Source organism: Lutjanus erythropterus, chromosome 13 (assembly GCF_056507025.1).
Source record: "Lutjanus erythropterus isolate fLutEry1 chromosome 13, fLutEry1.hap2, whole genome shotgun sequence".
NCBI classification, from domain to species: Eukaryota; Metazoa; Chordata; class Actinopteri; order Lutjaniformes; family Lutjanidae; genus Lutjanus; species Lutjanus erythropterus.
The window spans coordinates 24,764,641-24,775,516 of record NC_139329.1 but is presented as its reverse complement, the minus strand read 5'-3'; the positions used below and the strand labels follow the sequence as shown (position 1 = coordinate 24,775,516).

General features: G+C 39.2%; 2 protein-coding genes across 3 annotated transcripts in view; one reads left to right on the top strand and one right to left on the bottom strand.

Moving 5' to 3' along the window:
- Positions 1-8,461, top strand: LOC146316656 (sodium/potassium/calcium exchanger 1-like). Of its 2 annotated transcripts, XM_084734965.1 has the most exons (9): positions 1-1,210; positions 2,219-2,278; positions 2,538-2,646; positions 4,006-4,086; positions 5,220-5,374; positions 5,495-5,755; positions 5,849-5,938; positions 7,105-7,271; positions 7,396-8,461. In XM_084734965.1, the coding sequence occupies exons 1-9, from the start codon at positions 161-163 to the stop codon at positions 7,643-7,645; spliced, it is 2,223 nt and encodes a 740-aa protein (XP_084591091.1). In that variant the 5' UTR covers positions 1-160; the 3' UTR covers positions 7,646-8,461. The 2 variants fall into 2 exon arrangements, with proteins under 2 accessions (XP_084591091.1, XP_084591092.1); XM_084734966.1 differs by lacking the exon at positions 4,006-4,086 and having other exon boundaries at positions 5,220-5,308.
- The window catches only part of dennd4a (DENN/MADD domain containing 4A), a 34,176-nt gene continuing 31,506 nt past the window's right edge, over positions 8,207-10,876 (bottom strand). Inside the window, exon 31 of the mRNA XM_084734963.1 lies at positions 8,207-10,043. Coding sequence (XP_084591089.1) covers positions 9,907-10,043 — 137 coding nt within the window. The 3' untranslated portion in view covers positions 8,207-9,906. The remainder of the gene's footprint in view (positions 10,044-10,876) is intronic.

Genomic DNA, 10,876 nt, shown 5'->3' with positions numbered 1-10,876 from the left:
ATTTTCCAAGAGTTGAGCATATGACATGAATCACATCACTGAAGTTTTGGCTTCTGTCACCCCATGGTCTGCTGGAGAGAGAGCTGGTCTTGTCCTCTACCGAAGCCCATTTATGCAGCTTAATTCTCCATAGCCAGTAGCATCACTGCTTTGGAGGAAAATGTATTGCACAAGAAGGAAGCGACTGCAGCTGAGCCGGGTCTTGTTTCTCCTCTCTGGGGTTTTTCTCTGCACCCTCTACCAACTGACCATCAGTGCCAGACTGTATGAGCCTTTAGCGATGCCTCAGATTGGAGATGATTTTGGAGAAGGTTCAACAGAGGGGGTGGAGGAGGCTACAGCAGAGACTCCGGGGCTGGAGGAACCTCTGACTGCAATGCATGAATTAGAGCCCACAGATCAAACAACACCAAAGATGCATGTGGTACCTCATACGGATACAGCTACAGATTTTAAAGCATCCATCCCCACTGAAACTCCACCACCACTATCGCCAACCACAAACCGGACTATTGTTCATTGCATCTATGTGGCGCCTGAGCCTCCACAGGAGACACCCACACCAGCTCCTGCTCCTCCTGTAACTACTGTCACTCCAGCTTCTCCTGGTGAGGCTCCACATATGAAGGGTGAATACCCTGAAGATTTATTTTCTATTGAAGACCGCAGACAAGGCTGGGTGATCCTCCACATTTTTGGGATGATGTACATGTTCATTTCACTTGCAATCGTGTGTGATGAGTTCTTTGTTCCTGCACTTGGGGTGATCACAGACAAGTTGGCCATCTCAGATGACGTAGCAGGGGCCACCTTCATGGCTGCTGGAGGTTCTGCTCCTGAGCTCTTCACCTCCTTGATAGGAGTCTTCATCGCCCACAGCAATGTGGGTATTGGCACAATAGTTGGTTCAGCAGTTTTCAACATTTTGTTTGTAATTGGGATGTGTGCTTTGTTTTCACGGGAGGTTCTTCATCTGACCTGGTGGCCACTTTTCAGAGATGTATCCTTCTACATACTCGACCTCTTATTACTCATTGTCTTCTTCTTGGATAATGTCATTATGTGGTGGGAGAGCATGATGCTGGTGGCCAGTTACACTCTCTATGTGATTTTCATGAAGTTCAATGTGCAAATAGAGCAGGCCTTCAAGACCCAACTCCACAAACACAAGAATATTGTCAGCATTATTGCTGTGGAAGAACCTGAAAAGGTAAGCACGCCTGTGACAGAACAGGAATCTAAAATCAGATTTTTCATTTCTTCAATTGACACAATGAGTCTGTTATTATGTTTTTGTATCACAGAGAATTTTCTCAAGTGTAAAGAGTTACTTACTAACAGTTTGCACAATTTGCAGGCACTTGGTCAAACTTTTCTGGACATTTTGAACCATGTTAGCATACTTATTTGTTACAACATCGGTATGCAATTGATAACAAAGCTATGGAGCTTTAAAGAACAACAAACAGCTGTCAAAGACATGCATTCCTCTTGATTAATAAAAAATCTGCAGATTTTGTGATACTTAATTAATAATTTACTGGCATCAATTTTGCTGATTTAGTTACATCTTGTTAACACCAAAGTAACACTGTCACATAATATGGTATCCCATAAAAAATGCACATTCTCAAAAGTGAAACCAAACCCTTAACTCGTGCATAATTTTGTCTCTTATTCTATTATACTCACAAACTTGTTCCTCATGATACTTATATTCAGATTGTGTCAAAAGAGTCAAATGACACTAATAAAGGCCTTGGGGGACCAAAGCTGATCAGCTGCAGCAAACTAATCCTCTGAGGAGCTGCAGCTCTGTACGAACTGTAGCATCAACATATACTATGTTTAACCCTGCCGGTCAGTGTGATTGAGGCTTAATTTACACAAAGTAAAGTGACAGTATTTGTGCACACTCAGGGTATTTGTTGAGCTGGATATACTGCTGAAGCTGGCCTCCTAATGAGCAAATGTAATTATTTCATCTGATGATGCTGTTAGACCTCATATGCAATCATACTATAGTGTTTTTGTTTAATGGGGTGAGGGATAATTTTACAAATTTATAGTCCTATACTTGACACAGAGCTCCTTCTTTTATACTGACATATAACTTTAACAAGAATTAGCAATGTATAAGTATACTGTATATAACAATTAACTTTGGTCTGTCTCTACCAATGAATCATTATCACTGATAAAATGTTGTTGCATGCAGACAAATGGGGACAGTGAAGATGATGCTCCTCCTGCTCCAGACGACAAGAATCGGCTAAAGGTAAAAGAAAAAAAAAAATCATAATATCAACTTAACAAACAGCCAGTCACCTTCAACTAGTACATGTACCCACTCACAGTGTTCATTTATCTACACATTATTTTGCATCTTATAAACCCTTCTGCAGTCCCCCCAGTGAACAGGCCTCCCTTCATGTGCTGTCACGTGTAAATGCACTGTGATATGATTGTCTGACACTAACGTGTCACTGTCTGTTGTCGTGAGCAGCTGTCGTGACCTCAGCCGTCTCTTTCCCCAGTTGAAGCCATCCCTTCAGCGAGGGGGAAGTTCAGCTTCTTTACACAACAGCACCATGAGAAGCACCATCTTCCAACTCATGATCCACACATTAGACCCTCTTGGAGAGGGTGAGTACCGTATCGCTGGAATGTTTGCCTCAATGATTGATAACTGTCTGCCTTTAAAACTGCTCTTACAGTGAATGTCTTAGGACTACATCCTCTCATAGTAAAATGGATTAGCAAAGTGTTCCAAATGAAGGCAGCACTAAGTCCAGATTGATACTAAGCAGATAAATACCTACCTCAACCTATGGAGGGATCCATTTGTAGGCCTACAGTGAAATCTGAAAAAGATTCTTAGGACACACATAGCTATGGTTTTAGTCAACAGATTGTTTTACATATAATAATTATTAAATTTTTAAAATTACTAAACAATGTCTATTATATGAGTCATATCAAAAAGTGCTATTATTTCTGTTAAAAAAGTGAGATAATAACAAAGTAATCTAAGCTGTTAACTCTGATGTGATTCCCTAATAGCTTTTCCTGATAGGTTAGTAAGGTTACTATAGCTTTATAGGTGCATCCTGCAGTGGTGATCATACTTTCACAGCAATGTCCACATTTTTCTGGGCTATGTTTGCCTGAGGCAAGACCACAGTACAGTGTGTCCCAGTTTCTGTACCTGTGGCCCTGGCTCCAGGTTTGCTCGTCTCTCACTACTCCAGGCAGCAAACACTCCACCAGTCCAGTGCATAATCAGCTTCTGAATGAGTCTATAAAATCTGGATCACAGCTAGCAGCCCCTGTATCAGCCCGCTGCTTTTATGTTCTTGGAGACTGAGATGCATAAAAGCAACATTATACATACCCATGGCTTACTTGACTTATATAAATAATAATGTGCTGCCAGACTAAAGGGCGCAGAGATGATTTTGTTCATCACATGCTTTGAATTTAAAAAGAAAATGTATGTTTGCAGTTGCTATACATCATGCTGTGTGCTGCATGGTTGTCTGTATCAACCTCTGCCATCGATTATGCTTGCTTGAAGTGGGTGTATTTAATGGGAGACATTAGATCAAAAGGAAACAGCAAATCCAGGCATTCTTTTTTTTAAAAGTCTATTTGTCCTTTGGAAACAAAACGCTGTCTCTAGTAGAAAAAGAGGCAGTGGAATCATGTACAGAATAATGGTTTTTCAGTGAGATCTCACTTGTCATGTACTGCTCAGTGCCTCTTGTGCAAGTCCTTTGATAATCTCATTCTTCCTTTCATGATGCTGCTCTGTGCTGCAGTAAAGACTCTGATGCTGTTGTTGTTGATGTTATACTGTCACTGTTTTGCGCGTGAATGGTGTGGCTGCTTATTTGTGATCCACACAGCTGTTAAACTGTGAAGTTAATGTAATTATCATCACATGACTGGGCAGTATTCATCACAGAATTTTAAGTTCATTTTTGCTTGTTTGATTGTTCGTAGGGAAGTTTAAGGATAAGGCTGAGACTCTGAATAATGTGGCTAGACGGACAGCAGAGAGCAAAACTCAAGACAAAAAAGAAGGTAAAATGGAAGGATGTGATGGTCATCCATTGATCAGGCGCCTTTCAGTAAGCTTTCAGACTCTGCTCATGAACATTGTCTGAAAGCTGCTCAGCATCTGGGCTGCAAAGCTCTGTTTCATGTTAAAACCATTCAGCCAGAATACATTTGTGTTAACTGAGTACTGAGCAAGTCAAATTCTGTGACAACAATAAGATGGTGTATATGATATGTGCCCTCTGTTATAATTACATAAAAATTATGTTATTGTTGCCAATGGGAAAATGTGTCTTTAGTATAATTTTGTGCTAATATAATTAGTATATAGTAGGGATGCACCCAAATCTGAATATGCTCTTCGTATAAAATAATAATGCATATCAAATAATGCGATAGAAATAGATGTTTTATTCAATGTTGGTCATTATTATTTTGGGAAAAAATATGTAATGCATTCACTTTCAGATAAACTTTTTTCACTTTTATCTCTGGACATTTTTACACAAGTGCTTAATTTTAATGTTACAATATTATTATAATATGTAATAATTTCAATATGTGTATTAGTCTAGTACTGTGAAAAGCAGTAAGATTAACACATCAATAAACATTAATGCTGCATCATTGCAATTTAAGATTTTTCCCTTCAACTGAAGGATTTTGTAAAGATTTTTACTGTAAATAGTCTCTATTTCTAATGCAAAACAGAATCTTTCCATTTATGAAAGTTGGGGGTGGGTGGGGGGTGGGGGTGGGGGGTGGCAGTTCATTCAACTTAGTTTAGTTAAAAATAAAAAATAAAAGAGAGAGATGGGAAAAAAGCACAGAATGGGCATGTAATGTGTAACAGCAATTACACTGCCAATTAATATTAGGTTAGAAAATACATTTACCCAATTTAAATTAAATTAAATTCTGTATAAAAAGAACATACAAACGCTACTAAAGATAAGACACGACTGAGTTCATTCAGTCCAGTCGCCATGAGAATGACCTCATATGTCATGTCAGTTCTAACACCACATCCACTGCATATCTACATATGATCGGGCCCTAATGTCTTATAAAATAAAGCATGGGTTTGTTTAGATAGCTGAATGGGTTAGAGGCATGAGGGAACCAAGGGCACAAGATTCTGGGCATTCCTTTCACAGATGGTGGGGGAAAAACTGCGCCAACCAAAGAGCCAGAGGCTGCCCCAGTGACAGAAACTGAGAAGAAGGAGCAGCCAGAGGACAAGAAGGTACTCTCCAACCATGTCGTGGTGGCTTTCAAAAAGCCCAGAAGTGAATCTTTGATACCTGTCTACGTAAGAGTCAATGTACAAAGCTGCAACCTTAGACCAAATGGCTTCTTTAGGCTTCTTTGGTATTTTCCTTTTGTTTCTTCTGCTGCCGTCCATCATGTTGTCTTTTCCCTGACACTTCAGGATGACGTGCCTGCAGGAGAGGGTGGGGCAGGAGGGTCAGAAGGCTCCGGCAGTGATGAAGATGACAGTGATGAGTCCAGTGATGAGTCCAGCGACGAGTCCAGTGAAGATGAAAGTGATGAGGAGGATGAAGAAGAGGAGAAAGAAGAGGAACCTCTGTCTTTAGAGTGGCCTGACACACCACGCAAACAAGCCACCTTCCTCTTCCTGCTGCCTATAATCTTCCCTCTGTGGCTCACAGTTCCAGACGTCCGCAACCAGGTAAACATCCAGACACACTTCTAAGATCAGCTGTGGTATCTTTAATTCCTCAACACTGTGTTTTTCTCTTGCATCAATTACGTTGTCCGACAGAAATCCAGAAAATTCTTCCCGGTCACCTTCCTGGGCTCTATTCTGTGGATTGCTATCTTCTCCTACCTCATGGTGTGGTGGGCACATCAGGTCAGTTATTTGCTACAGTAGATGGTGATCAGTACACCTCCAGTTTGGAGAAGCAGAGATTGGCACCAGCACAGAAGCTAATTAATGAGCTCCTTTGGACAGAGTCAGAAATACATTGTATTTAACCTATTGAAAAAGTCTTCCCAAAAAAAAAAACAATATAAGTATATCAATATAATATAATATTTTCATCACTCCTTACCATCACACAACCTTCTCCAATGAGAAACCGCTGTTATATATCGCTCTCTCCAAAGCAACCAGACTCCTTTGTTAAAATCATTATTGTGTGACTTCGGTCTTTTAAAAAGTTTGTTTGTATTCACCAGAGTCACACAATAACACAAACTAGAATTACCACCCCGTGGTTGTCAAGTTGCATTTTGCATCTTTGTCTGTCCAGGCTCGTTATAATTCGTGTTCTGAAAATTCTTTAATACCAGGTATTAGGTGTATTTTTTGGCAAAATTGAAGTTATCACTATATTGACATGTATGATTCCATCCAAAGGCTATGTTACAGAGGAGTGCAGGGGACTGATGGAGAGCTGACCATTATGACGTCACAGTTGAATTTTGACCTTTGGACATAAATGCCATCACTTCATCATTTTATCCTATTAGTATTTGTGTGTAGTTTTGTCATAATTGGCACATGAATTCTTCAGTTGTGGCCTTGAGTTTTGACCTCCATCTTTGTATCCAAGTGGACATTTGCACCAAATTTGAAGAAATCCATCCAGTCATTCCTGAGTTATCATGTTCAAAAGAATGGGATGGTCATGAGGTCACAGTGACTTTTGATGTGAAGGTATTCTTGAGAAAGGGATTGACAGACAACCCGAAAACATAATGCCTCTGGCTGTCATAACAGTTTTCTGTTGGAAAAGGCTATCTGGTGGCAGGTAAAGCAGTGAAAATATTCTAAATATAGTGTGCATTTAAAGTGATACATGGATACATTACTTAGCTTCCATGCTGGTACTCCTCTCCGCTTCTCCAAACTGGGCCGTACCGAACACCATCCACTGAAGGTAATACACTGATAAGTATCCCGTACAACCCCACTTCAAATAATCAAAAATATCCCTTAAAGAAAATCTTGTAACTAATTTTTCAACTTTTCTGTAGCTTCTAGCTGCTCTAAACTTTGGTTTGCGCTTGTAGGTGGGTGAGACCATCGGCATCTCAGAGGAGATTATGGGCCTGACTATCCTGGCTGCAGGGACGTCCATCCCTGACCTAATTACCAGTGTGATTGTGGCACGTAAAGGCCTGGGGGACATGGCTGTGTCCAGCTCTGTGGGCAGTAACATCTTTGACATCACTGTGGGGTGAGCTCTGGTAGCCTAACGTGCCTCAAATTGGAAAAGAAATGCAGATGAACACTCATTTGATGGATTCTTTCCCTCCCATTTTTCTGTGTCTCTCTCTCTCTCTGTCACTTTGTTTCAAAAGTCTTCCAATCCCGTGGCTCCTGTACTCATGCATCCACAGTTTGGCTCCAGTTGCTGTCAGCAGCAATGGGCTCTTCTGTGCCATCGTGCTGCTCTTCATCATGCTACTCTTTGTCATCGTCTCCATTGCAGTCTGTAAATGGAAGATGAACAAGGCACTGGGATTCACCATGTTCCTGCTCTACTTCATCTTCCTGGTGCTTAGCGTGATGCTGGAGGATCGCATCATTATCTGCCCTGTTTCCATTTGAATGTGTGAACAGAAAACTTCTCTACAGCAGTCATTCTCTTCACTTGTGACCTGAAGCAGAACTGTTAACCCATGTGGGGATCTCGTGAGCATGGGTCTGGATATCTGTAGAAGCTGTGCAGAAACTGTGCAGAAAACTACTGTAGTTGCTCTACAGTGACAAGTCTGCAGGAATACACATACTACAACATTTTCTAGAACTTGTTACATAACCCACTTATAGCAGTGATGGCAGCTTTTGTATTCATTTTTTGATAACACCACTGCAAAACTAATATCTAATCTAGTGTAGGTTGTGTGTGCAAAATAATGAACACAACAGGGATATTAATTTTTTTCATTGTTTACAAAGCATCTACAGAATGCAATTAGAAATCTAGAATATGTGCACATTTTGGAATATTTATGAGGTTTCTAAATGTGAATTTTGTATAACATGTAAGTATGCACTTGCGCCAACAACTGTTTTATAACCTGAGCTTGCTTGAACTCAAAATTCTTTCATTCAAATCAGTTTTTATAAAAAGGTCAGGCATAGCAATAGCAAAAACCAAACTTGACATCCATAGAATAAACATGTTTATTCATAAATGAAAGCAAACTATAGATCCAGCCAGGGAAGAAATTTGATTTCTTTTTTATATAAAAAATCATACAAATTAGTATCTGTGTTACAAATGATAAATAATACGTCATAAACATTGTTTAAATTGACAAATCGTGTAAACAACATGTAGACATCAAAGATGTTTTGGTCATCAGTGTTTTGTTTTTTTTGTCACAACTTACAAGGTGATTAAAATGTACCTATACATGCTGTGAGATGGTGTTTATTCCACGCACACAGCCTTGTCTAATCCAGCATCATATCATCATAAGTTAGTGTGGTGAAGTCCAGTAAGAAGCTGCAGAGCTGCATCACATCTAGGCAGGTTTGTTGTCAGTTAGAAGTGAAAAACAATATTAACACAGTGAACCATCACACTCATTTTTGGAAGTGATTTTGAACACGTCAGAGCTGTTCCAATGTAACAGCTTTGACATTTAATATGCAGAGAAACCTGCACTTCGATCTGTTCAAAGAGATTTAAAATGTCCTTTTATGCTCCGTATGTCACATTAAACAGTGCACTGTTGTCCAAATGTCTAAAACTGACATCTACACTATACAGCAAAGACCAAAAGAAAATATACAAAATGCTAGAATCAAATATTCTGTACATTTTTATAGATCCATTGGAGTGTCAATAAATTAATTTCTTTATCAAAAAAGAAACTTGTCTTGATTAAACCAACAGAAGACATTAATTTTCAGTTTTAATTCATCTACCATTGATTGTACTGTTTTTAAGGAAATCTATCCTTGGTGGTCCCATATAACACATCAATTATTCAATCCTCACTTTAAAAAAGATATTGCTTAAAAACTGTAAATAAATTCCCTTTGTGGGTTCTTTTGGTACATAGTACAAAAAATTAATAAACAATGTGCATATACATTAATTGAGAACTCCCTTCTTGATTCAGAAATCATATATTTTAGAATTTGTTTTGTAGTTTAGTGTATTCAGGCATATGAGCATGTACCCTGCGTGTACAGGGTGCAGATGAGGAGGAATTTCTTTAACTGCAGGTAATGGAAATATCAGACAGTGCAGGAAGTCCTGCAGCTGCCAAATAAAAAGTCACTTAAGCGCAGGCTGCCGGGTCACAGCGTCACGTAAATGAGAATGAATGGCAAGAGCTCATCTCGCCAAAGTGCTTCGAAAAACATGAATGTCCAAAAGCAAGTACTTATTTTTATACACACACTCAACAACAGTCTGAACAAGGTCACCAGGACCACTTAAGGATTCCAACGACATGATCATACACTTACTTTTACATACTCACAGCTTCAACAGAAACAAAGTCATAAAATAGACTGTATAATAACTGTACAAACATTTTACCATAGTTATACTGAAAATACAGTGGACTTAGAGGTAATATATTAACCTCTATATAATATTTACAAACACAAGGCCTGTCACTCTACGGCTCTCAGCTCTAACAGTACACAAGAAACTCATGGCAGTTGCTTTACATTAAGTGTCATTTTCCCATTGTGCTTAGGAGCTCTGCGCTCCAGACAGGTGAGCTGGTCCTGAGTCTGAGGAGCAGTCCAAACAAAAACGAAAAAAAAAACAAAAAAAAAACAGCAGCAGTGACTGTGGGTGAAGGAGAAACATAACGGGACAGAAGAAGAAGAAGAGAAATAGTTCACAGACTGGGCTCCCCAAAAGTTTTCCTGCACTCCATGACCCCCGCTCCTGGGGGCCGGTCACAGTTGTGTGTCAGTTTAACCTGGTTGGGGGTGAGGCGATCATATGCCAACTTGTACTCCCGGTCAAAAGCATCTGCAATGAAATAATGGTCAGTTAACATCACTGTGAGCACATTTTCTTTCATTTAAATGTATTTAATGCATTAGCCTCAGTAGCATGTTTTTAACAAAGCAAGAAAACAGATGTCTGTATAAAGAAGACTATGGAAGCCAATTTCTGCCAATGTGAGGATAAAAAAGGTCTTATAATTCACTATTATGAGAAACTTGCTCAAAGTAATGAGATACTATCACAGAATAATGACAAACTTTCTCAAAATAATGACTTAGATGAGATATTAAGCCCAAATAGATACTAATTCAATATGTTGACATATCAACTGATAGGGTTTCTCATTATAATGACTTGCAGGATCTATTTTTTCATTATATTATATTATAAATAGGTTTCCATAGAAGATGACTAGTCTACAGCAGCAGTAAGTTTAATACTAACAACAGCATACCAGCAGACACACAGTGACTATGCTAACATGCTGACCTTTAGCAGGTATAATGTTTACCATGCTAACTGACTTAGTTTAGCTTGTTAGCAGATTATCATTTGCTAATTAGCATGAAACACAAAGTGCAGCTGAGGCTCATGGGAATCTTATTAGTTTTGGAGGTATTTAGTCCTGAACCAAGTACTGCACAAATTAAAATTGTGAACTGATGATAACCCTTATGACAAGTCAGGGGATCACAAAAGTGATCACAATTCATCCTGAGTGGAACATAAACGTCTTTGCTAAATCTTGTGCCAAGCCATCTGATAAATAAAGGTTGAGATATTTCACAGGATAAATGAAAACTTTAACGTGCTGGTGGTGCCAGGGGAAAAGTCAGGGGATCATCAAACAAGGA